The 26,949-nt window shown below is 38.0% G+C and overlaps 2 protein-coding genes and 1 non-coding gene across 12 annotated transcripts in view; all 3 read right to left on the reverse strand.

Annotated features, from left to right (window-relative positions):
* Positions 1 to 264: 264 nt before the first annotated feature.
* Positions 265 to 6,112, reverse strand: PDCL (phosducin like). Its single transcript, XM_075055584.1, has 4 exons — positions 6,069 to 6,112; positions 5,433 to 5,607; positions 4,195 to 4,376; positions 265 to 3,081 (listed from the first exon to the last, which is right to left on the reverse strand). Exons 2-4 carry the CDS (start codon positions 5,599 to 5,601, stop codon positions 2,530 to 2,532), a joined length of 903 nt encoding a protein of 300 aa, XP_074911685.1. The 5' UTR covers positions 5,602 to 5,607; positions 6,069 to 6,112; the 3' UTR covers positions 265 to 2,529.
* Positions 4,354 to 26,949, reverse strand: part of RC3H2 (ring finger and CCCH-type domains 2) — a 34,057-nt gene continuing 11,461 nt past the window's right edge. The window contains exons 5-23 of one of the 10 annotated variants that reach the window (XR_012654140.1): positions 26,239 to 26,414; positions 24,753 to 24,953; positions 24,218 to 24,350; positions 23,848 to 23,966; positions 23,351 to 23,463; positions 22,419 to 22,727; positions 21,733 to 21,947; positions 20,319 to 20,746; positions 19,666 to 19,878; positions 18,421 to 18,576; positions 16,984 to 17,197; positions 16,746 to 16,830; positions 16,136 to 16,217; positions 15,593 to 15,727; positions 14,924 to 15,031; positions 13,705 to 13,853; positions 6,069 to 6,112; positions 5,433 to 5,607; positions 4,354 to 4,376 (exon numbers count right to left, since the gene is read on the reverse strand). Coding sequence is in view for 8 of the 10 variants with exons in the window: in XM_075055575.1 (XP_074911676.1) it covers positions 12,899 to 13,097; positions 13,705 to 13,853; positions 14,924 to 15,031; positions 15,593 to 15,727; positions 16,136 to 16,217; positions 16,746 to 16,830; positions 16,984 to 17,197; positions 18,421 to 18,576; positions 19,666 to 19,878; positions 20,319 to 20,746; positions 21,733 to 21,947; positions 22,419 to 22,727; positions 23,351 to 23,463; positions 23,848 to 23,966; positions 24,218 to 24,350; positions 24,753 to 24,953; positions 26,239 to 26,414 (3,035 nt within the window). In the remaining 2 variants the exon portion in view is untranslated. Of the gene's footprint in view, positions 4,377 to 5,432; positions 5,608 to 6,068; positions 6,113 to 11,955; positions 13,098 to 13,704; positions 13,854 to 14,923; positions 15,032 to 15,592; positions 15,728 to 16,135; positions 16,218 to 16,745; positions 16,831 to 16,983; positions 17,198 to 18,420; positions 18,577 to 19,665; positions 19,879 to 20,318; positions 20,747 to 21,732; positions 21,948 to 22,418; positions 22,728 to 23,350; positions 23,464 to 23,847; positions 23,967 to 24,217; positions 24,351 to 24,752; positions 24,954 to 26,238; positions 26,415 to 26,949 lie in introns of those variants that run through there. The other 9 variants (XM_075055577.1, XM_075055576.1, XM_075055580.1 and 6 more) reach the window with 9 other exon arrangements.
* LOC142044103 (small nucleolar RNA SNORD90) lies at positions 24,439 to 24,553 on the reverse strand. The gene has a single exon (XR_012654205.1). It is a non-coding gene; the product is annotated as a small nucleolar RNA SNORD90 (small nucleolar RNA).

Genomic DNA, 26,949 nt, shown 5'->3' on the forward strand with positions numbered 1-26,949 from the left:
TCTCCAAGCCAGGTTTTATTATGATGCTAATGTGCACTTTGTCTGCATGACACACTTCACTGAATCTCATCCTGAATATAAATTACAGCTACTTTGATTTTTTTTCTTAAATGTGCTGATATCCATGCTCAATGATTTAATTTCATATAACTTTCACGTTTTTCTTCTGCAGTCCTGAGATGAAAAGAAATAATCTCTTACCGCATTTTAAAATCTGGATTTCTGCCAGTCTCCTTAAAACAGCTACAATTTGTGCCAATCCAGTAATTTTTAATTACAAATTATTTATTTTTCTGCTTATAGTACTTTTTAAAACACAGTTCTAATAGATACAATTAAAATTCTTTTTTTATCATATCATAAGATCCGTTCTTATTAAGAACCTAGTGCTTACACAGAGACATTTGCATTTCTTTCTGGTGTTCTAAAGTGCCTTACATAAAACTTGCAATTAAATTTAATCATTAAACATGGCATTACATTGGGTCATATATTTAGGTAATGATAGTCTACTTTCCTCAAAATTAAAAAATAACAAGCAAAATAAGTAATGCATGAGAAAGCAAACATGTTGTAATATCAAATTAAGTATGTAGAAAACAATTAAATAATAACTAGGTATAGAGTGCACACATTCAATGGGCTCGTTTGTGCTAGGTACATTGTTCGAGCAATTCAGCCACCCCATAATCTGGCCAATAAAGCCTTTACCTCATTCTGCATCATCAGAGGTTTTCGTGCTTGCATTCGCTATAAATTGCTAATGGCTTCAAATGCTACCTAGGTTATCTCACAGCTACATAGCACCAGACTCGCTGGAGGCAGGGTGAACTTCAATGTAATAGAAACCCTGAAAATTACTTCCCCATATTATGTCTGATTTTTGAAGGAAGTAGAGCACAAACAAAATAAACAAACACACCTTAATGAAAATGTAATCACTGACAAATAAATGGTAATGACAAAGGTGCTGCAAGAGGGAAGCATAATGTGCAGCTGCTCCATTCAGTAGCAATAATGTTCATAGACAAATGGGTTCAGCCAGTGCTGGATGGCTTTTACTCAGAGTCCAGAAGTGGGAGTCACTCTGTGTTTTTGGGGAAGATGAGAACTTTAAGATCAATGTCACTAGGCAACAGAAACAGCTGTTGTGATGCTTTTGAGCAGGCCTTTGTTACTTGTTATTTCTTACAAAGGACAGAAGGAAAAACTGCAGTCTCCACAAAGGTTTCACTCCCGCCCCACAAGATTTTTTTTCTGTTAGTGAACTCCACTGATCCATGGTACAAAAAACGTGCTCCCAAGGACCTGCCCTCAGAGGAAAACCAGGACAGTTGCAATGTTTTTGGATCCTGCTGAACACTCGGTACAGAAACTAGATACTGAGCTTCAGAAAAGGCAATCAGCTGTGAAAAAATGGGCCTGCTACTGAACTCCTCTAATGGTGACCTGCTCTCCTGGCTCAAGGCTGCTTTCCCACAAAGCCATCCAGTCATCTGTCAGGTCCAGGAGTCATTAATATTCAAAATACATCTGATGACCCAGCTGAGGCAGGTAATATGAAGGCAGACAAAAATGAACTTTAGCACTGATTTAGTCATTTTACAGAGATGCGAATTTCCAAGGTTATTCAAGTCCTAATTTTGCATTTTGCCAACAAAATTCTCCTTGATGCTATTCAGCACACATGTTGGAGCTCTTCGTAATAGACAGTCTCTCTCTTAGAAGGCAGAGATCATTTTATGATGAAGCAACTACTATGAACTCTAAGGGTGGGTATTTTAAAACCCAAGAATGTATTAAGAACTGTAACTGAAAGAAGACTTTTTCATTTAAGCCTCAGGCAAGGTTAAAGGAAGAAGAACTCTCTCCAGCTGAAGTCATTCTCAGGATGAATTCACGGGCAGTTGTTATTTTTAAGTGAGAAAGGAACAAATATTTGATGCCAAGTGTTAGAACAAGAAGGTACTTCCAAAACGGGGACTGCAAATTGGGGAATGGAAGATGCGACCCTGCACTGTTAACTGGCAGCAGTTCAACTCCAGTTTAATAATAAGTCCAGAATGCTTATAAAATTTGCAGTCTCAGTTCTTGTCTTGGTGAGTAGGTGGCCATGTCTCAATCCAACTGGTATTCACATTACACAATTTCAGGAAACCTGTAAGGAGACTGACCATACACAGCTGATCTGAGAACAAAATGTTTAAAAAAAAAAAATCTAAGTGATTTGGAGAACAGAGATGAGAACACACAATTTCCTAGACTTACCGACTTGTGTTAGAACTTCATGTTTGGTAAAATACATTTGAATTGCATAAAAGCAAGACTGTTTTAGTGTGTACTTTATTGAATTAATTTAAGAAAACGTTAGGAATTCCTTATAGTATTTTTAACAAATTTTTAACGAGCAAAAGTCAAAGTGCATGAAGGGGAAGAATACATACCCACACTACAGAAGAAAGAGCATGATCCCTAGCACAAGAACATCCCACAGTACAACTACAGCTAATGGCCCTTGGCGTAAGTGGTTCAGTCTATTTCCAGATCGCTGTCTTCACTGTAACATGCAGATGGATTATGTATAGAAGTCAGGAGCACTAGGTCTTTTTCTGGAAGCAAACCACATTCCTGAAGAAAAGCCTCCAGGTCTACAGCAAAAAAGTCTTCTCCAAGCTGGTCAGTGATTCGCACAAAGTTGCCAATGAGCTCACCTGCCTTATAGATCAGCAAAGCTGGCAAAGCATTATTAGTAAAGCGAGTGCTAGCACCAATGAGCGAACTCTTTACTCTGCAAAATTTAACTGTTGGATACTCAGCGGCCAGGCAGATCATACAGCCGTTCAGGGATTCAGTGCCGGGGATATCATCTTCATAAATATGGATCATGATCAGTGTGCTCTTATGCTCTTTATCAACTGTGTCCAAAAATGCTTCTCCACTGGTAATCTCAAAAACCTGTTTAAATTGCTGCCCACTGTACAACTGCTGTCTCATCTCCTCCATTCGCTGCTTCCTGTATCGCTGTAAAAATTCCTCATCATCTTCATCATTGTGAATCATGTTATATTCTTGTAATGTCATCTAAAAAACATGTACAAAGATACATGAAAAAGATCTGCGTCACTATATGGGTCACTTATATAACGAGAATTTAAATCAAGAGGATTAATATGGGTCATTCATCTTTAATAGCAGCAAAGTGCAAGCCATGAAGGCTCAAGCACCCTCTGTATTATACTCCATTTTGATCTAATTAGAAACCATGTCCAGTGGGAAAAGCGATTTCAGCCTTGGGTATTCCAGTTTCCACAAGCTGCACTAGTAACACAAGTGGCTGCTCTATGCTCCCACTTTAATTCAGGTTAATGGTGGATATGTGCTTTCACTAAGCTATGAGCACTGATTTGGATACCATGCCTGATCTAAGTCTAGCTTCTTTTTCATTAGCTTTTTCGTTTAGTTTTTCAGTTAACATTGTTTGGCAACCAAATGCGCTATCTTGTCTGTAGAACTAAAGTTAACAGGATTTTATGCATTTCCTATCTGTTCACCTGCTTTGTTAAAAATATTTGCATCACTCAAGGTATAGGACACTGTGGCCAACTCTCATCAGCTGAAAGCAAGAAATGCTGTCTGCTAATTAGTAACTTCTCTGACTAGAACCGTAAGAGCTAGTTATACAGCTCAGTTGATTAAAACCATTCACTACTTCCAACGCCTTCTATCTTTGTAGCTCAAAGTCAAAGCTAAATTCTCAACATCCACTTACTAAATACAAAATCAGTAAGGACTCCTAAACTCTTGTTTTAGGCATGGGAGGCAGTATTCATAGGTTTGCTGTACAACTCTTTGTATTAATCCCTTGAAGTTGACTTATTTGATAAACACATAAGGGAAATCTGGGAAAAGGATTTGGACTTCTTTGGTATAGCAGCTAAATCACTTATTTCTTAACACAGGCAAATGCAATGCTCCTGGAATACCACTGAAATGCAAAATAATTAAGCTTGACAACACCTGGCAAATACAATTACAATGCACCTCTTACACTGCTGCTGTGTTCCTGTTTACTAGGGAGAAACAATACGTATCTACTGATAGAGCAAGGACTCCTATCTACTTCACATACACAAATGATGAAACTGAAAATGTTAAACATTTAAGTGGCATTTTAACTCATTCGTGCCATGCTACCTTTCCATTGATTTTTTCCTGAAGCTCTTTCTGCTTCTGCTTATCAGTCTCTTCATCTAAGTGAGATCTACATGTCATAGATAACTTTTTTATGAGTCGTTCCATTTCTCTGCGCTGCTCCTGCCGCTGTTCAGTTTCCAATTGTTTAAATCTTCGCCAGTCGTTAATGACTCCTTTGGGACCTGAAATTAAATATGTAGGCATTTTGTATAAAAGGGTAATAAAATTACACCTATCATTTAAAATTCAAGTAATAATTTATAAGTCAGCAGTAAAATAGTGGCGCTGTCATAAACTTTTTGTATAGTGTGCAAAATGTTGAAATGAAAGTAATTTGCCATTTTACATGTCCTTGAGCTTGTATCTATTTTTTTCTCCTAAGAAGACTAAAGATTATCTAACTAGGCTACTCTCATAATGGTCCCAAAGATTATTCCAAAGATTAGCATTTGTGCTCTTCAAGGAGAACCACCAGCGCTCAAGAATTCCCCTACTGTTAGCATGGCTTTTCATAAGAACAAAAATAATGATGGGAAAGTATGATTAAGTTTGCCAATGCTTTTGTACAGAAATACATTCTGTGATGTACAATAGCGTTAATTCTTACAGACTGCACCTTGGTGTTACTTTGCTGCTGGGGCCCTGTGGAGTTGCTTTTTCAGGTCTTCTGTAAGTATACCAGTTTAGTAGTATAATTCTTCCTTCAGGTGAAAGATGTGAACACATGCAGGAAGAAGATTTTTCATCGTTCTTAGAGAAACCGTACAACACAGAGGGCCAGTCTTTCATAAGAACATAAGAAATACCCTCTGGATGACACCAATGATCCACACAGACCAGTATTGTGTCTCTGACAGTGGCAGTGGAGAATAGTGTTTTGGGAAAGCCTGGCCACTTTCTGTCTGTTCCTCATGTAGTTGTTCAGCACCCACCTGTTAGCGGTTAACAACTGTGCAGTTTACAGAAAAGAAATTTATGCGTTATCAACCAAATTGTACAAATCAGCTTTGTATGCAAAGCCTAACTGCTTTAGATATAATGCCGAAGTCTCTCAGAGGCAAAGTGAAACATTAAAATAAAGAACTGGCTATTAAAAATAATGTTAGACTACAGCCAGGAAACGATCAATCTCTGACTCAAAAACAGGACTTTCATTGTGAAAAATGAATTTTAGAAAAACACGTGAATCTTCCAATAAACAAAGTATTTACAAAACAATTAGTTTGATATGATGATACCTGTGTTGACTGCACTGCCATCACTGCTAAGCTCTACTTCTCCAACGCTTTCAGGAATGGTGCTCTCGCCTTCTTTATCTTCTTTCTCACTGTCTTCATCCTCACCCTCGCTACTGCTGTAATAATACTGGAGCTTCTCACCAAGCAGCTTATCATCCAAAGCAGTCATTATGTTCTAAAAAAATAAATTAACAAAATAGAGAATGTATCTCTTATTCAAATATGCAGCACGAGACACCACTTTAAATGCATAACAATAGCCCTCTACCTCCTCAGAGCAGTTTTTTAGCCACATAAGAACAGTTTACAGCCCACTATCAAACAGCCTACAGTGCAGTCAGTCACGTGAGTTAATTCTTAGTCACAATTTCAAACTCACTTATTTTAAAAACCTTTACTAACAGAACTGCTTTGAGGCTCACTAGTGCAGAAACACTTTATGTGTGTTCTCACTCACAGAGAATGAATTTTCTAACCATGATTCAGGAGTCTTATCAGCCTCACTTGGACAGCTCCATGAGGTTGTTTTCCCAGTTATTGAAATTTAAGTTTCCAGTACTACTTGCATTATTTTAATAATGATTTATTTGACCTGAAAAATGATTAGTGTAATTAATCAAGTTAAAATGTTCTGACCTTTATTACTTTCCAGTCTTTCAGAGACAAGCTTCTGTCAAAACCTGGAAGAAGAAATTTCAGACTATATTAATTCAAATTGTCAAAGACAATCTCAAAAAAACTTTTGCAGAAATCCGGCACATTTAAATAACATAACGCATGCAAGGAAAGAAGTTTAAAGAAAATGTAAGCGTGTTTGCTGTTTAATAAAAAAGGTTACTCTCAAACACAGAAAACATACTTTCTAAGTATTGAGACAGAACACGTAAATGCTTAGTGCAGTCAGTGCTACAGTTTCATGAACATCTCTTCCAAGCTAAGAAATAACGTGTCAAAAGAAAGATCTTCACGTCTGTCATCTTTTTACCTGTCCACTGACCACATTAGTCATCTTCACAGAAGTTAACAGCATCTTGTTTGTACAGACAACACTGAAATTAGATGCTGACATACTGATAAAGTGATTGCAACTACCCTAAAAATCCTCACTTTTCCCCAGTTAAACATTTGTTTAATCCAAAATACCTTCTGCTAAACACAAATTAACAACAGTGGAATCCACCCTCTAAAGCTACTGACAGCACCGGCATTTAGTCTTTGTACATCTGCATCGGGAGAACAGAAAGATCAGACATTTCCAAGGGATGGAAAGCTGAAGAACCACGGAGCACCTTGAGAGTTTGGGGCTCACTCTCCACTGACTCCTTCCACCGCAACCCTCTAAAAGAGCTGCTGATCAGATCTCATCCTGATGGAGATGTAAAATGCATGAGAATTACTCTTTTTTCCAGAGTGAGGGGCAACGGGTGTAGAAAGGAGTGCCACTAAGGTCAGATATGTGGCTGTCGACGTGTGATGCATGAACTACATCTAAATGTCCACAAAATGTCTTTTTTTAAAAAACAAAAAAGCAATTTCAGTCAAATCAGTTGATTTGGGCTGACGATTCTGCAGGGCTCTCCAAGTCAGCCCTATCAATGCGTATGTGACGAAGATTCCCCGAGCAACCTATGGATAAAGTAGGGCATTTAGTTTTTCTGCCAACCGGTAGCAGGTTCTGCAAGAGTTAAAACCAGACGAGGCGGATTATGGCGGAGGTGGCCGTGCCCAGCTGGCCCAGGATTACTGAGGCGATTTCCCGAGCGCTGCAGCGCGGCACCGGGTTCAGGCTGCAGCCGCGCCCGGGCCACGGCAACGCGTCGCCGCCAAGCGCGAACGCGGCTCCTCGGCCGGGGCACCGGCAGAAAAACCGGTTTAGTTTCAGCAGAAAAGGGGCAAACGCTCCGAATGTCCGTTCCTCACTCGGCTCGGCCCACCTCCCCCCGCCTCCCGGCCCCACCGCCTCCTCCTCCCCCCCCCACCGCCTCCTCCTCCCCCCCCCCCGCACCCCGGGCCGCGCCGCCCGGCCCCTTCCCCGCCTTAGGGCCGTGTGCCCGCCGCCCTGAAGCCCACCGGGGCAGGGCACGACACGAACCGCGCTCCGACCCCGGCGGGGCCCGTCCCGCCGCCGCCTCACCCGCTGCCCACCGCCTTCCGGGTCTGCCTCTCGGCGGCGCGGGGCACGACGGGAAGGAGGCGGCCCCACGGGACGGGGAGGAGCCAAGCGCCAAACCCCGCCCCCCGCCCCTCCTCCCCGCCCCCTTTGAAGGCAGAGAGGCAATTAAGGTGGACAAATAATTTTTATTCGTGCATGCAAATACATGTCAATACTGCAAACTTCTTCCATCAAGTCTCTCAAACACTGAAAACCAGGATGCTCTACTCCGTGACCAGCCAAAGCTAAAACCTCTTCACTTCAGTGCTACAGCAAACACACACGGCACCGCCCCGCCGCGGGGCCCCCCTACTTCTAACACCAAGGGAAACATTACCATTGGGAACTCAAAACCGAAATAAACGGAATAGAATTTACTCCCCCATATATCCCCATTTCATTTTACAGATTTTTTTTTTTTAAATTATAGTTTTAAATAGAAGCTGAGAATGCGCCATAAAAATGAGCATTAAATCCATCGTAGCGATGGTGCCTGCTTTATACATGATGGGTGTACACCATCTTTTATTTCATTTACATTTCAATCGAACAATAGATTTGCAAAGAAAATGTCTAATACAGACGTAAAAATATTCACACTAGAGCTTCACAATCGGTTGTACAATTGACAAACAGGCCTCTTTTCCCAAACTTTCCAGCTAAGCAAATTTATAAAATGTAATCAATGCAACAAGAAAAAAAATTTTCTTTAAAACTTCCAGGGAAAAGAATACGCAGTAAACAGTATAAATGCGGACAGCAGATGCTGCAAGCTAACCACAATACTTCTGAGTGGCTGTACAGTGGGTATGTGCAGTACAAATAAAAGCCACATGTGTTGTATCACAACTACCGTATAATGTACTTGTTTGCCCAGCTAAGAAAATGCATGCATTTCCATGCCTTGGATTAACTGAGATCTACTCTGGATAAATTGATGGGCTATGTGCAAATGACCTTGGCTTTTGGCAGTAATAAATGCAGCCAGGCTCTGTTTTATTTCAGCTTTTACAGCTAAATCTTGAGTGATTAAAAGCTTCCACAAGTATCCTTCTTAAATAACGGGGTGTAGGATTATGTTCGGGTATCGGTCATTTTGATCATTCAGACTTGTTTCCTCTCACCACTGACAGTTTTGTTTCTTTTTTTCCTTGTCGTGCTCCCTTGCCAGCAAAGTGATGCACGGTGATGACTACTGCCAAAGTCAGCTGTTCATTTATACTGGAAAATTGGGTCATTTAAAAAAGCACATTTATTGTGTTCTGCTTGCAGAAGAGGTCCCTCAATGAGAGGGAATTTCCTAACCAAGGGATTAAACTACAACATAAAGAATGGACTTTTACATACTATAGATAATCTGATCGTTTCTCATTTTGTTACACTCTCAAATTCAACATCTTCCTTTAATAACAGTCTAATAATAATGAAAAGTCTGTTCACAAATATGATCAAGGAGCTGCTGGCATACAGTGTTTATGTACAGCAACAGGTACAACTTGACAACTTGTGCTTTAAAAAAGCAAACAAAAACAATGTTTGGAACTATTCTGAGTTTAGATCAAGTTATTCTAAGCATTCTTTCCTCAGCTGTTTCTGACCACTGTGCATTATTTTGTACCTCATCCAGCCTAGTACACTATTATACAAGAACAGCATTCAGCTCTTGAGTACAGGATAAATTAAAATTTCAATTGTGTTATCGAAGCACTAAAACCTTCCAAATTAGACTTCTACAAAGAGCACTTAAGAGCTTATTTAATGTAATCAGCTGCGTACAACTTTTTTTTTTTCCTAAATCAAATGTCAAACTTCAGTGTCCCTGTACTAGACTACCAAGAACCAACGCCAGTTTGCTTTGCAAAGAGTCTAACCTTTCCTTTGAAGGGTCTAGTATACATTCTACAATGCAAAATCTGCATAAACACTAAGATTCATTTCTTGTCACCTGTTTACAGGAACAAAATATCAGTAGCAGGGCAATCACTCTGCTATAAGTATATGTTAAGAATGTACAGATAATTACTTTCTCACACAAGCATTCTCCCAGCACAAGCATTAGTCTCTATTAAGACCTATGTGGGAAATGAGGCAAACCAAGGAATGAATCCAGGTAGTGAGGCAACACAATTAACTTAGATACTAATAATTCCTGTATCTCTTGCATGTGAAATCCCTGCTGTACCCCCAGTGGGGAAAAAAAAACAAACCTCAAACCAAAGCAACCCAAAATGCTTGTCCAAGCAAAGCAAGAGAGCCAATCTCTTTCCCCAATCTGCTATGGGCCTTTTTTTCTGACAGCACAGGTAAGTTAGGCCAAAACCTAAATGGGAATCACTGCTATTAACACACAAAGATAAGTCACTATATCTCAGTGTCAGAAAATAAGCCCTTCCATAGCCCAAAGGCACCTGATTTACAACTAGACAAATGAATACATACTTGTTTGTATAGGGTTAAGGGCTGAAACTTCACCAAAGCAAGCCAGAACTAGGTTCCTACCTATAGCTTCTCCTTGTCAGGGCACTGGAGGGTATAGTTTCATGGCAAAACCCACACAGCGTTAAAACCGTACGACAAAGCTGGCATGCTGTTAAACCCTCCCCCAAATTCTTTTGCCTGTCATTCTATATATTAAAATTTCAACTAAAAAAACCTAGCCTCAGTTAAGAACCAACTTTCCATATGAAGTGTATGGTCATCCTAGAGAACTGCTATATCATGGGACCTCCTGCTGCAGACAAGAGTATATAGATACATTTGTTCTTAAATACGCCAATATGGTTGGCAGGAATATGTTAGGCTTATGTAATTTCACTGGACAAACAGGCAAATGTGTGTAAGCAGCTTATCCCAATCCCCCTCCAGCAGAGCACAACCAAGTTTTTAAAATTGCAATTTTAAAATTAAAAAGTTAAGGTAAATACACAATCAATTTATGTAGTATATATTCACCCTCAGATCATGCTGAAGATGTTCTGTGGAGTTCTGGTGCACAGAGGGCTCTTTCCCTGAGGGCAAATAAGGACTTCTCAAACCTTTATATTTTCTCTATTTTTGTAACAAAATAGCAATTTAAAATTTAAAAATCTTTTAAAAAAATTACATCACCTTCAACATGGAAGATCTCACTGTTTAAATATCCATGAAAGAGACATACTTGTTTGCATATCTGTTTCGGAATTACATTGTACAGCAAATAATAGTATCTCAGAAGCATTTCAAAAGTAATATAAATTCATATTTACAGAATGGTCTTGGTATAAAATATACAACAATCATATTTATGTCTAACATTCTAAGTTAAAGTTAACATCAATAGGAAATAAGTTAAGGTGACAAAGGTGGTCTGGTTCTTGTATCCATTCACTTCAAGTTGCAAGTGAAACAAAGCATCAGTCTAATCCTAGCTATGAGGTGGCACTGGCTACAGGAAGGTACAGCAACAGCCAAAGGAAAACTAAGAAAAGACTACTTGACTGTTTTTCTACATACATTCCTTTACATTTGAGTATTAAATAGATGTGTAAGATCTTCCATACTGACACCAGAATATCAAAACTAACCCTTGGATTTTCAGGTATATTTACAACATAATTATTTCATGGACAGGTTCATTAGGAGAGATATCAAACACCAATATTTACTTAGTCTAATCAGTAACCCTCAGGGAAATGCCAACCCCCACCCCCCAGAAGCGTGCACAAAACAGTTATCAAAATCTTACCCGACCACATAGCTGTGATTTTGTAAAATAACAACTCAGACGACCAGTAACATGATCCTCTTTAAGCATTTTGCTAGCAGGAAAAGCCCTTACATGCAGTACACCTGGTGAAAGATCAGCTTGGCTTAAAATATTCCAGTACAATTTTCAGAGTAAACAACTTCACAGAAGTTAATAAAAACACAAAAAAATGTAAAACTTGTCACAAAGAAAAGTAAGAGGACAAACAAGAAGATAGTAATAATCATCAGGAGGGAGAGTCCTGCTTTCTTTTAAAAAAAAAAAAAGTGGATTTTTAAGCTTCTCAAAAAATATGCCCAGGGCTCTAGTTCATGTGTATTTATGAAAACCAATTTTCAGCTGACATGTCTAACATGATTCTCAGTCACATCTTAACAGGGCATAAATTCATACACTTTTCAGTACTCTGAAGGTCAGATAATGCTATATTATTGTATTTTCAAGGTCTTTGAAAATAAGTTGCCACTGAACAAGCAAAAATTAAACCTGAACACAAAATTATGATTAACAACATTTAACAAAGGTAATATAACCGCCTTATATTCCCAATATTTAGTTTAAATTAAAAACAAAACAGTACAAAAAACAGCAATACCATCTTGTTAGTCAGTGCAAACACTACATACAGGGTTTTCAAAGGAAAGCCAAGAGCACCTGATACTTTTTGCCAAGTCATCTGGATTCTATAATCTCCAAGTTGAGAACTATTACTAAAAAAAGAAAAAAAAAAACAAAAACAAAATTGCTGTTACATTAGTGCATAACCTCTCAAAATGGTTGAAAATTGTTTCACGTATAACTTGGGGAAATCAATACCTAGTACATTAGCTGGAGGACTTAGGCACTTGGTTTACTTCTGATAACTTTACTTGGACAAGTAGCCTGTGTATGTGTATCTACAGTACTAAAGCAGAAATTGGCGGGGGGGGGGGGGGGGGGGGGGGGAATGGAAACAAAAAGCTGCAGCAAAGCACTGCACCACAGACCTGCAAATAACGTAGCAGTGCAAAGCTAATGGTGTGTTAACCCTGTAAAAGTCTCAAGTCCAAATCTCCACCTCTCAGTCTTCAAACAGGAAACAATACTCCATGCAAAGTTCCACAACTAAAGAAAAAGCAGCTGCAACAAGACACAACTTCCTCTCTCATGAAACAAAATAGAGACAAATAAGTTAGTCTTCCTTTCACTAGATGTATCATTGTAGGATCCTGCTAGTTTAAATAACTGAGTTGTTAGTTTTCTACAGAAGCCATTTTAAACAAGAATGGCTCAGATACCGCACCGGATTGCTACAAACTCATAAAAAGCTGCTTTAAGCTTAAGTAAAACAATGTCCAAATTCCATTCATTTGTGGAAAGTGAACGCCTTACCCTAGTAAAGTAAGTTTCTTTTTCTTCAGAATGCTAATGCGAGAGGGGCTTGAAGTATCAAAGAGTCCACAGGAAATGCATGACCCCAATATTATTTTTTTTAAAAAAAATATACATTATATAATATATATTATATATATAAAAAGCTAGTGTAAATGCTTCCATGGTGTGGTCACAAGCTGGAAAGATGAATGCCTTTCAGCTGTTAACCATCCTGCCATTTGCAACAGGCTTTAAAAAGTCATTTTTATCCTCAGACATAATGTGAGCAGTTTTCAAAATGAGGCTGCCAACACTGACTGATGTGCTGATGGGCAGGCAGCTTGCATTGCTAACAGATGTTGTGATCGGCTGACTGAAGCAAGAAGTTACGGGCAGGATTGTTTTCTGCTCCTCCCTGAGGAGAAAAGTAAGTTACACAAATATTAAACAAGTACATGCACAAGTATCTGGAACTGAATTGTGTGCATTAAATAAATACTGACATAAACTCATTTTTAGCAACAGACTAAACATCTTACTATGGAACGGTATGCTCAAGATGTTAAATGAAGTCTGCCTCATTTTCAAAGGCTGCATTACAGATTAAAGACTACAGAACATAAAAACCTAAAATAGTGTATTTTAAAAACTACATCTCTATGGAGATTTGTGCAAACAGTATGACATTTAACCTTTTGAAGTTTGTCTTAATTTGTTACCTATAAAAATACTTTTGCATTTTTTGCTTACTGTGAAAGGTATTTTTAACAGCTGTGACACGTTTCAGTATATACAATTACAACAATGCATATGAACAATGGTACCATCCTGTGACTTTCATATTTGTGACCTAATTCTATTTCTTAACAGGTTCTTCTCACTTCACCATGTATACACAATGCAGGTGTCTAATCCAAGTCTGAGTAGGTACGTAGCTCATCCTTAAACAATCATGCTTCAACTATTCTGCTGCTGCTGTTTGTCTAATACTGGCACACACTGCTGTTTTGTCTAACACTCACAGAATCACAAGGTCTTCACCTAAACTTTGTCTCTTCTGTTCCATAGATTCTTTCTGGTGCTGCTTTAGCGGATGCCCATTCTCTACAGTTGTTCCATTGAGCAGCTGATCATCTTGAGAACTAATACCTAGCTGTATATCCAGAATCTCCTACAGGAGAAAAGTAGAAACGTCCATCAATACTGTCGCTACCAGCTTTAAATTTTCCTATTATGTTCCACTACATAAAGGCGATGGAAATGGGAGTCTCATCATAAGACTCCTTATTTTTATTTCATACTATTGGAATGTCTACCACATTTTACTATAGCAAAAAGGAAAAACCAATTATTCAAAGATGGCAGTGAATGGCAACAGTAGTATAAACATCAGTTGCTAAAAAATGGTTTATCATGGAAGATATAAAGGAGGCAATAAAGACAGTGAGAGCTGTTTCAATAACTAGGGGTATAGGAAAGGCTAAAGATAAAGGTCCTTCCATCTGTCTAATGGCTATTTACAATTGATACTACAGTACTGCATCACATACCATAGGAGAGCAAACAAAAGCTGTAGCCAGTACTGTAAGCCAGTATTGGAATACATTATGGAACATGTTCCAGATAAGAACCTTAATTTCTTTTAAGTGTACCATACTTCAAAAAAAGGACAACTGATCCTAATGCTTGGGATGAACACCAAAATGTTTTATGACTGCGCAGCAAAGGAAGAAACAGCATAGAAGAAACTGGGGCAGATGCACAGAATTACAAACAATGAAGTAGTAGCAGAAACAAAAGAACACTGGATTACAATCATTTAAATGACTTTACCATTAGAATCAGGTGAGCACAAAGCTTAAATTAAATGACTGCATTTACACACAAACTTCAACGTAAAACATTCTTAACTACAGTTTCAATACTGCAGGGGAAGGGGAAAGGAACGGACTCCCACCATTACTAATGCTATGGAAAGAGAAAGAGCAAAAAGCTGAAAGCTATGACAAAGAACACAGTGAGCTGTTTTTAACTTTGGTAATGTTAACCGCCAGGTATCTGAATGAGAAGTATGAGACCCCTAGTGTTAAAATAAGGCAAATGTTTGATACCACTACAAAGACTAAAACCAAAAAGCTTTGCTATGAACAATCTACTAACTCACAAAGAAATTTTAGAAGATTTTAGTAACTAATGAATGGACCCAGTGACCTCTTTAGACACACAGATTTTTGTACTTACTTCTATTTGTTCACCTTGTCCATCAGGTTCATCTGTATCAAGGGCTGACAGCTCCAATTCAATGTCTCGATCTGGCTTTGTGTCTGCACAGTCTTCAGTATAATCAGTCTGAAAAAAGAATTAATATGTTCTGTAAATATCAAGTTAGCTTTTCACCTGCTTCACGCAACTCAAGTATTAAAGTGAAAACAGAAGATGCATTTCTAGGACACAACATTTCTACAATATAAAAGAGCTAGTTAAGACACAAACAGAACTTTGGGCATAGACAACATAGGATACAAAGCTAAATCTAATCACATTGAAGTGCTGAAACAGAGAGAGAAAATGAATACTGAAGTAGAAATTTCTGTAGAGTCCACTGGCAGAATGTTTAGATTTATAACATGTACAAGTAGAACGAAAAGTAATTATTGCATGAAAACGGATTGTCACATTCTTTCCATTTTGTAAATGGATGACTGGAGCAGCAGCATAGCAGCTGCACCTTCTTGATCTCAAGGAAGTAACTGGGTGCAACAACAACAGTGACTTAACTTGCACAGAACGTGTTATAAATATTTGGGAATGTTAAAACCAAGAATTTTAACTCTTAGTTAAAATGCATGCACTTATGTACATATAAAAAACTCAAAAGATTTGTTTCATCCCAATTACCCCTTTCTTTACCTCACCATTCCTCAAATCAATTTCCTTGCTTAAAAGATTTAAGGTAAGACGACTGCCTTCATCTAGAGAATTCCACTTCTGCTGCATGGCTAGTGCATTCGCCTCTCTCTGAAGTAATAATGAGTTACTTTTGGCCTATGGAAAGAAACGTATCAGTTACCAACAGCTACACTTAAACCATGTACGTCAAATGGCAAAATAAACCAGCTCACAAAAAGAACAGTTGTCTTGCTAGATGGAAAACTACATTATTCCTTTAATGCACATCATTTATTTTGTTCTGCATTTGCTGACATGTATCAGGCCCACCACTTTCTCCCCAAAATGGCCTTACTGATGTCAATGGAACAGCTCATATTAGCAGTCCTTAAGCATCATACTAAGTCTTGCAGGACTAGCATCTAGTTAACCCTTATTGATCATTTTGTCAACTGTACTATTTTCTGTAGGCTACACTAAGAAAATATATTTTAAATCACTTTACTAAAACACTTTTTTTTTTTTTAAATTAAAAATACCACATGGTATTATATCTGATCTTACCTGCTGTAATTCAATACTCAGTAGATCTCCAGTGCTGGAATGCTTCCTGTGACCAGACAAATCTGTAACTATGAACCTGTCCCTTTAAGAAAAAGAAGGCAAAATCTAGGAATTAAAAACAAGTTCTCTGAATCAAAGGCTCCATAAACTTCATTAGTCTATCAATGTTTGATTTTTCAACAGAAAGTGTGTGACTAAGATAATGCGCTCTTCAGCTTCATTGGGGCTCACAATAGCCCAAGGCGCTATATGAAGCAAACATCCTTATTTTACATATGGGTAAGATGTGGCAAGAAAACTTGAGAGAAACTACTTAAGATTGCAGATTTTGACATGATGGCTTGGCAGTACCTGACTGCCATTCTTTGATTAGCTCTCTCAAGGGATACGTTGCTAGTAATTGGGTATTATTAGCTGCATTAAGTCTTAAAGGCTAGGTTAAAACTTGTGTAGTTTTTCCAAGGCTTTATGCTGGATCGGAAGGAATCTTTTACTTTAAAATTAAGAAGGTCTATTAATAGTTCCAGATTTTTTTCCCCCACATTCTGGATTTTGAAGAACAGCAAGCTATAGAAAATGCTTTTAACAGAACACAGAAAAAAGTCCGTACCGTTCCACATAACGTGCTGATGAAGTAGAATCTGAGCCATAGGCGCTCCATCTTGAGTCGACAGCATTGACATAAGGGACATAATCTGTAATAAATTAAGATACCATTACCTTATCTGTTCTTAAAGTAGGACATACAGGTATTTTAGCTCTTAGCATCTTCAATGCTGTAGTAAGCATGAACAAGATGAAATGCTCATGATGTATGCTATATTGTCATAGGAAGCCTGTACTTGTACCTGATACACTGATGGGCTTAGTAGCACTTCCTTGGGAAGCAGTGGCCTGAATAGGATCTGTTGTGTGATAACCCGTGCGGGATGACCTGGAGATTGCACCCCACTTGGAGATGATCGGTCCATCACTAAATGGGATTATAGGATCTTCTTCCTTTGCCCTTCTCTGAGTTTCAAATAAATGCACTCTCCTTTTAACATCCCCGCTGTCCAAATCCTACATATTTAGGAGATAAAAGATACATGGACTCATTTGAGGTTACTCAGATTCTTCAGCTTCCCAATAACCTTCTGATTATTGTTGCGAAATACAATGCTGATAATCTGTCCAACTAGAGAGCCAAGATGGTTCTCAATGATTTAACTATTGCCCTTTAATGGCAAACTGACCACGAGAAAGCTGTTGCCACTGCTAGTGGAAGTAATTTTGCTTTTCCAAGCTTGTATTTCCAGGCAGAAGTTCCAGTATGCTTTAAGGTCCTTCAGAACCCTTTCCTATACTTGAAGGAGGCAGTATAAAAGAAGGCTTGGGATGAGATTTGGTTACACTTGTTTCATAGAACATAAAGGTAGCCTGCTACACTATAAAGCAGAAAGCCTCCAAAAAGCATGAGCTCCTACCCCTCCAGGGGTAGGCTGTATTCTGTGATTCAGGCTATGTACTTTTTGTTCCCTAAAGTCTTTCAGTTAGCTTTTTTTTCCTCTCATGGGAATTGGGTGATAAAAAGTAAGTTGTATTTTATTTCACAGATATGTTGCCATTAAACTCTTGGGATTAACTTCAAAGGAACGATTTTCTGAAACAATGGCAACGTAATGAATCTTAGAATCCTGAAAAGGCCAGGGATTCATTCATACACGATGGACTATTGCATTTAAGCCAAATAGGAAATGTATTTCTGCAATGGAAACACCTGCTCTGAACTGGCCACAATGACCCTGTATTAACCAAACCTGCCACTACAACATATTCTGAGACTATTTTAGATGCCTCAGAAATTGTAAGGATGTATGTGTACACATATACATTTATATAAAGAACTCTGAAGAGATACAAACAAAATTAAGAAGTCAAAAATTTTTATCCCACTCTAGTAATCACAGAACACATTTAAAATTAATTCATTCTTACCAGTTTACAGACCACCCACTCAAAATATTTTGGCTACAAGTTTGACTTACAGAGATCTGTTATTAAAATAGCTTTCAGACATCTGAGAGTTTTATTCATGGCACTACATTCTGTCACTGAATACATTGTTTATTTACAAAACTGGGAAATGATATTCCGAACAACTTCAAATGGTCAGACCTACTTTAAAATACTAATAATAGAAACTATCAACTTTAAAAAAAAAAAAGGCTTTTTTAACCAAACAGAAGACACTTCAGCATGTAAGTATCATTACACTAATGAGATAACATGCAGAAAACCCCTACCATTAACACGGCATTTGAATTGGCAATCACATCCTTGGGCTCTGAGTCGATAGCATTTATACAAGAGCCAATAGTGCCACAAGACCACGGTGAATAGTGAGAGAGATGGTCTTCCTCAAATTTAGTTCCACTCAAATCACTGACACTCTCTGAGAACTATGGAAAAGGGAATAAATAAGCAGTGAATAATAAAAACAGGGAATACGGTCTTAAAATAAGAAAAGACATTTACTGCTATTTCATTAAATTATCTCAAAAGTCAATCAAGGAGTTCTAGCCATATTCAAGACTTGACTTAGGGACAACATAACCTGTCCTGTCAAATTTTAGATCAGTGCAGCTGACAGCTGTCAAAGAAGGGCAAGCTTTGCCGCTATGAAGAACTGCCTGGTCTGCCAAGATGAGAGACTGAAATCAGTGCCACTATGTTAATGGCAGGTTTCTTCAGCCAAATACCTGCAGTAATTAAATTGAGAGGAAGCCATGCATTTTCCTTTAATGTATAAGCCAGTGGTAGATAGAAGTATGACTTGGAACTCTCCAACCTGGATGAAAAGGACTAAATCCTGATCTATCTTAAATGTGCCCATAAGGGACTTCAGGTACACCTGCCTTACAAGACCTTTTCCGAATAATCAGAGTTTAACACCTCAGATATCATCAACAGAACTGTCAAACCACAGCAAAGAGTGCTTGGCACAGTGGTTCTCAATCCAGTTTCTTGGATCCATTTAATTTACACATACAGAAAATACATTTCACAAGTTAGGTTTTTTTTTCCTTCAAAAGCACACTATTCCTATTTGTTGAGTTTCCATTCCTGTTTACAGAACTTCTCACATAAGTACACAATGTTCTACCAATGCCTTTTGCCACTTTTAAGGGGTATGTATTCTCTGAGACTTGACAAGTATTTGCAGCTTGATTCACTCTATACATCATGTCATAGTGCCATTTGGAGTATAAAAGATCCTTCTTAATGGAAAACAACTGTTGTTCCCTACACAAAAACCTGGAGGTTCACAAAGCTAGTTCAATGAAATTACATTTCCTTTAGTGAGGATAAATTGAATCACTTCACTTCTGGACTTTTTTTCCACAATCATGTTTAGCATTGCCTTGATATCAAATTGAATGCATTCATTATTAGATATTACTTTCCTTTTGCTGGAAGATTAAATTAATTCTATGAACAATAGATGGTAGGTAGAAAAGCTTTACTAGAAATATTAAATGGCATCTTACAGAAACAGGAAGGGAAAATACAGAAGTACTTTGGCTTCCCACCTCTGTGCTGAAATCTACACTGAAGAGAGGAGAAGGTGGTGTTGGAGATGGTGTTGCCATAGGAAGGGTTGACGATACCAGAGGAGTTTTCTGTGTGTGGTACTGCGCCCATTGCTCCGGCTTCCGTCTCAATTGCTCGTCATAACCAGTCTTCAAATGACCACAAGGCTCCTAGCAATAATAAATATAGGACTGTATATCCTATAATACTCTAATCAGAAGGCAGATGCTTGCAGGGGACACACCTGGACCCCCAAATTCCCTTGGGTCTGTAACCTTCCACTGAGATCACTAGAAGAATTTCACAAGGATTTGCAGGAGAACCTGGCCCATGTATGGCAACTCCAATCTTAAATATATAATTAGTTCAAGCAACATGCATGGGAATTAAAGAGGCAGAGGGGCTCTGGTCCTAATGCAGATTAGAGTGGTCTATTTTACAAGCTTATTTTATTAAGGTTAAAAACAAAACAAGAACTTTGTCCAGGCCACAAGTCTTGATCACTGTAACCCCAAATAAACAGAAGAGGTCTATGCTAATTATTTACCAACTTTTCAGTAATGACCTTCAAAACCAAGACTACGTCCTACCCCTTCTGGCTCTCACTTACCCTTGGTAAAGGCACAGTCCTCTGTTCGTTTGGAGGTTGACAAGCCACAGAGTAATACCCATCCAAAGAGTTGTATCTCTCACGTAATGATGTCTGATAGACAGATGAGTGCATCACATCCATGGGAGGTAAAGAATTGCTCCTAATAATATCATCTCGTGGGTACATCTGTGGGCGCCAGATGCGCCTGCTGTCATAAACTGGAGCATACATTCCAGAAGGGACAGGAGGAACTGGTCCATACGGCTGCGGAGGAGGAGGTTGGTAAGGAGAATTCAGTCGATCTCGAGGGGGAAATGTACTGTAATGATCGGCATATGGCACGGAAGCAGGTGGGAGGGAGGATTCTGGAACGTTATTGGACCTCACAAAGCGAGGAACACAGGGAGCCACACCAGCTGGTACTGTTGGAGGTGGTGGATAATATCCTTAAAAATTGGAAAAAGGCATATTTAACGTAACCACAAATGACCCAGAATTTTACACCTTCTAAAACTGTAAACAGTGTTGATAAGTACCTTTAGAAAATGAAGAGTCACACTGTACAAATCTGTTACTGATCCTATCATTTTTCTGTGGAACATAATTTCATGTATGACAACCATATTTGCAGATGTAGCACTGATGCTTTACCACCTTGACCCAATTTGGAAAATGGAATTTCTCTGCCATTGCTCCTATGTCCTATGGTATAACTATGTAACTGAAAAGACAGCATCTTAAGCACTTCTTTATATAGGAAGTTAAAATAGTTATCTCCAAAATAAAAAGCTATATTGCTAAAAAAAAAGGTAATTCCAAAGGTCCATAAATAAACACTTCAAGCTTGGCTTATTCTTTTTTCTTTGGAGAGGACTGTTTGAACACCTCTACCTTGAGAGCTTCTGAATGACCCGATGCTGTAACATCTAATTGTTTGCTTGAATATAAACACGCACACTGCAACCTAAAAAGGTGACTGAAACCTTTCAAAAACATTTCAGCAAGCACAAAGATGTTTAAGTCTCACAGTAGAAGCACGCTATGCCTCTGTGTCTGAATCCTTTCTATGGATACCCTCACAGACAGAGCATGAGGTGAGCCAGCCTAAATAAATGCAATTAAATGCTAACAAAGGAAGAAGTAGATGAAAGACCTTGAGGTTTGAGCTCTTCTGGATGCTGAGGTACCAGTTGCATAACATACAGCACACAAAGACAAGAACCACCAAGACTGGGAGCAAACTACAAGTCCCCCCCCATACTCAGCAACAGACCAGATTAGTATTCCATTACGTGAAGATCTGGCTGATATTTAAAAAAAAAAAAAAAAAAAAAAAAATCCACAAAACTGAGATAAAAGTTACTTCTCAGCATTCAGGCTTATCTAGAGAAAAGTTCAGAGCTATTTTTGATTCAGTGCTCATCTCACTCACCTGTCTGTGGGTACTGTGGAACTTCATATGACAGCTGAGTCCTGGGATCTTGGAAATATTGAACATTATCAGAATGTGGAGGGTAGACAGGTACTCTAGGAACAAACGGGCTGGATTTTGGAGGCACAGAATTAACTTCTGTTCCAATATTAGGAGGACCAGCTGAGGTAGCTGCTGCCTGGCTTACAGGAGTCTTGGGTGGAGAACCAATTTTACTGAAAAGGATTACCAAGAAATAATTAAGCAGATCTTTACTTATTTCTGTGAGTCATCTCTTCATGTACACTCCCATGTAATGTGGAAATTTGGGCCATGTCATTTCCTCTGGAATTTTGTTTTTCATACCCCAAACTGATACTACTACTACATCTTAGACTTTCTCCTAAGAGAGCTCAAAAGTGGATATAAATGTTTTGGTACGTATCCAGAAGCTTACATACCACTTGTAAGTGTATTCTGGTAAAGACAAAGGCTTTGAAAATTTTAGAGGCTCAGTACTTCCTGGAGAAGCATCTAAAAAAGTTTTAAGGGAAAACTCCCAAACTAGAAAGTTTCCAGGATTATTAAGGGAGTACGCACTATGTGCGCCCTTCTTGGTTTCTATTGTTTGCCATCCACAAACTCCATGATAATCTAAAAGCAAAATGTTGTGCTTGGTTATCTTTATGAAAAAAAAAGTTACCTACTTTTCAGGTAGTGATTCTGTAGGGGATCCAGAAACATTCTGGCCATTGGCTCCAGTCTTCCCTCCTTTCTTGGTGTTCTCCAAAGCTCTCAAGGAGGTGTCCGCACAGCGAGGTATCAACTGGGGAACACCACTTTCTAGATTAGCTATTCCGTTAGTACTTGGCACCATCTTCCCTGTTGCCTCAGGGCTTCCTATGACAGAAATCACGTTTCCTGTTGTGGTTGAGACAGTGCTATTTACGCCAACTTTATTTAGAAGGGGGAATGTTCTCACTGTTGCACTGATTTTTTTGTTCCTCAAGCGATACCTATAAACAAACACATGTACAAACACACACAAAAGACAGACGATTTTAAAAGTGCTTATTGTGAAGTTTAATGTATTTGTAAAACTAGCAAAAGGGATTGAGAAGAACACGATATCCAAAAATTACAAGACTTCAAAAACTGGTGCTTATTTTCAACAATCTGCAAATAGAACATCGATGTCTTCCTTGAATCCAAAGATCATCTCTCTTTGTAGAAGATCCACTTCTGCAGTTCTTTGAAAACGGATTTCCGTGAAAACAGCTTCGAGAATGCAGATGTTGCATACTGTTCAAATAACTCGCTTTATTCCATAATCAATTAAAATGCAATTAATATTCTCTCTCTTGTAGGTGATATAACCAATCCCTCAGACACTGAGCCTAGACTCAGTTCCAGGAAAGGAAATTTTAACTTCATATGGGGTAGAATAAAAAACTAAAACTGGAATTAGTTTGCAGACATTGCTTTACGGTACCTTCAATTTCATGTAAAGAGTTGTTCAAGAGATTCACAAATCCTTCCGAATGAATAAATGTATAGAAGAAACTGTTTTCAAAATTCTATGGAGATTGCTTGGATTTAAATTAAAAAGGAGAAGAAAAAAAAAGTCTCCCACACTCACTTTTCAAGCTCTTCCTGAGAATGAGCAAATGTACAGTTTGTTCCTCTTGGACATCCCCCTTGCTGTCGAAGGTCTCGGCACATACTTGTTTTATATTTGCTATTTGGTTGTGGCTTTAAAAAAAAACAAAAAACACACAACAAAACACACAAGACATTCCTCTTACAATCTTACAGAGATTTACATAAAAATAGGCTTAAAATACACAAAATGCATCCACGATATGTTTTTACATTTTGCACCTTTAATCAGAAAACTAAGAAAATTTCTTGCTGATGGGCTACTATGCCATTGTATGGATCTCACTACAGCAAGCTCTGCTGCATTCCATATTCAGAAACATTAAATTCTAAAAATCTGAATGCAGTAAATAACAGTATCATCAATTATTCCACAGAAAAGGCTATAAATATTCCAAATCAATAGTAATTTTTCAAAGTTGCATCTTTCAGTATATGTACATTAAAACATATAATGCAACCATCGAATATAGTTACCTGTGGAGTTTCATGGCCTTTTCTACTGTAATTCTGAATGAAATCCACCAGTCCATGTACCACAGTCTTTACAGCCACCATTGCATTTTCCAGCTGCTCCCATGTTGGAGATGCTGCATCTAAAATTATTAAAAGCAGGCTTGTCATTTTGTCAATATTTCCAGCAGTATCATAGATAACAGGCAACTCTTCTAGTACTTCAAAACACCAAGTACTAGGACAGAATTCAGAGAGCCTGAAGAAGAGTTTATGACATACTATGTTAATTAATGGGAATTTTGAAACCAGGAATGCAGGTTATCATCTTAATAATTTACTTTGCCAGATACGAAAAATATCAAGAAATGTTTAAAAAGCTTCATTTGCATACCTGGATTTGGATCTATGTTTGCCAGGAGCTCTAAATGAGGCCTCAGCCTATTTAAATTTGCAGGATCCCCCGTGCGCTGCAAGACAATTGTCAATTCTTGTACACTCTTTGCAAAAGATTCCGGAGATTGGAGCTGAAAACAAAGTGAACGTTAGTGTGCTGCATCTTACAACTGTGAACTACTAATCTTAAAAAGATTTACATTACACTGCTTCCTAAACACAATATGTAGTGTCTTCAGATGGCATATAGAGAGTATCAGTGGAGAGAAATTTTATTTCTCAGCTCAGAATCTGCCCTATGAAGCTTCATCATAAGACACAAGAAAGGGAATTAGCCTTGAACGACTGAAAACCAAAATGTCTTCGTATAAAGAATACACTACAGTGGGGAAAACACCTTCAGTCTAGTTTTAATTAATATTTGATAAGACTAAAGACAAAAAGTTAACTCAAGTGGTTCTTGGATTTTTATTATAACGTCTAATAGTCAAACCTAATCCTACAAAGATACTAAAATCATCCCTTTGACAAACCTTGTCAATAATGGATTGCATGTGTGATTTATGTGCCAAGTCACCATAAAGAAGGGAAGACCATTGTTCTGGTGATATTCGAAGTCCTGCTTCCATGGCAATGTGAACAATTTGGGCATCATGTTCTCTCCGCAAAGCCTCGTAACTCCGAAACTCTTCTTTAAGTTGCATCAGAGAAGAATCTTCATCCCTTTTAGTGACCTAATAAATTGTAATAGTTAAATACTCCTCCTTTAACAAAAAAAATCTCCAAGTCCATCAGAAAAAAACAGTTACACAGCACAAATCACAACAGTATTGCTTTTTTATATTTAGCATATACTTTGTTTTCTTCCATGTATTCATCCACTTAGCTAGCAGTGCATAGGCAGAAATGCCAGCTCTTGAAGTTTTTACAGGATCACAGGTGCAAAACTACACCAACTCACTACTTCAACTAGGAAAGTAATCAGATTTGCTTAAGTCACAGGAGATAGTTAGATATTTAGTAGTTCTACTAGTAGTTTTTGCTATGCAATATTAAAAGATGACTTAAAGAAACAGGAAAGTCTCTAGAAATGACTTAAATAATAAAAAGGAAAAAAAATTTCAAGATACTGACATTTAAAGAACAGAATATTTAACCTAGAGCCCACTGTAAATGTTAAGTAAAACTCTTAGGTTATAGAGGACGTTTGTCATAAAGGAGAGCAACAGGTGTCATTATTTTAATGTTTAGTTTAATGATGTTGTGATAATCATGTTTTTAACTGTGATTCAAAAAGAAGAAAAGACCCATGGAATTAACTTTTCATTCTTCTCCAGATATAGAGTTGGGAATATTCAGTTTAAACAACCCACTCCTACATATTAAAAATAAAAGGAACTCTTCAGTGCAAGGCAGCTAGATACAGACAAAAGAAAATGGAGATACAGTGACAAATGTGTGGGAACACAATGTTGGAGTTCAGGCTGAGAGCACTCTCTGTGCATGGTGTCCCTCTCTCATGCCCGGTGTTGTTCCCAGGACTACAGTACTCCAAAAGTTTTCTTTAGAATGCTGGGATTGGTTTCTACGCTTTGAGAGCATCCAGGCCAGTGTGACATGTCTGGACATGGTCAACTCTTATCAATCTAAATAAAGTCAGAAGTGATTATATTAAAATACTTACCTGAAGCAGGCTAGGAGTGCCTACAGAGTCATGTTTCATGCCTCTTTCAGGGGAGATAATTTCCAGATGATGGGCAGTTAATAATGAGGGCAATAATTTCAGAATCTATTCTGGCTTAATTCCACATGTGATCATTTATTCCTTTTGCAGGGAATTTTAAATATCAAACAATTACTTCATGACAGTTCTAGATAAAAATCTTATAGTCTAAACTATTTAAATGTGTGGAAACTGAATTTATGTAACATTTTACAGGTCCAAGATATTAATCCTAGATTGGATTTTCTGGAGCTGCACTAGTTCACAGTAACAAGCTTCAAATATTGGTATTTTACCTTAAAGCATGATGCTCTATACAGTAGCTGCACAACATGACCAATGCTTGTTTTAGAGGCCTGAGGAAATCTTGGTTCTAGCCTTTGCACAACAAAAAGTACCAGAACTTTTCTTGAGAGTGCAGAGCCATCTTCCAGTGCCAGTAATACAAGTTTCAGTGCCTCCTCTTGCATAGCTTTAACACACAAAAATAAAGGATAGGAAGTGAAATATATTGCCAAAAAACAGCAAGGCTATCATGTATTAACATGGTAAGTAGGAGCATCTGAATCATCTTGAATGTAATTCCTTATTACTTATTATTTCACTAACCATAATAAAAAAAAGCTTTGTAAACATTTTAAGAAATTTGCTAGTTTAGAAGAAGTACTTCGAAGCACTCTAAGCACAGCAAACTTCAAGAGCTAAGACTAATTTTCAGTAATAAACACATCAGTAGTACAGTTTGTATACTTTTCTCTACTATGCAGTCTTGTAGCCTTTGTCATTTTGGACATTTCATCAATGCTACACCATGAAACTGTAAAAAATAAATATGGGAACAGTACAGGAATGCTATCATCAGTTATTGGAATCAAGAGAGAATTACTTCCAGTTTAAACAGAATTTCCTTCTCATTTCTGTGCTTGCTTCAGCAGCATTCTTAACTAGGAATTTGCTGTTTCTATCAAAGATATAAACGTGATCATTATAAATTTTAAAATTAAAGT

Source organism: Buteo buteo, chromosome 23, assembly GCF_964188355.1.
Source record: "Buteo buteo chromosome 23, bButBut1.hap1.1, whole genome shotgun sequence".
Taxonomy (NCBI): Eukaryota; Metazoa; Chordata; class Aves; order Accipitriformes; family Accipitridae; genus Buteo; species Buteo buteo.

Excerpts from the sequence above, each read along its gene's own strand:
- PDCL (XM_075055584.1), bottom strand. The coding sequence starts at position 5,601 with ATGACTGCTTTGGATGATAAGCTGCTTGGTGAGAAGCTCCAGTATTAT. Across the intron at positions 4,377-5,432 it reads TGGCAGTGCAGTCAACACAG|GTCCCAAAGGAGTCATTAAC; the intron begins GTATCATCATAT and ends ATTTAATTTCAG. Across the intron at positions 3,082-4,194 it reads AGGAAAAAATCAATGGAAAG|ATGACATTACAAGAATATAA; the intron begins GTAGCATGGCAC and ends CATGTTTTTTAG.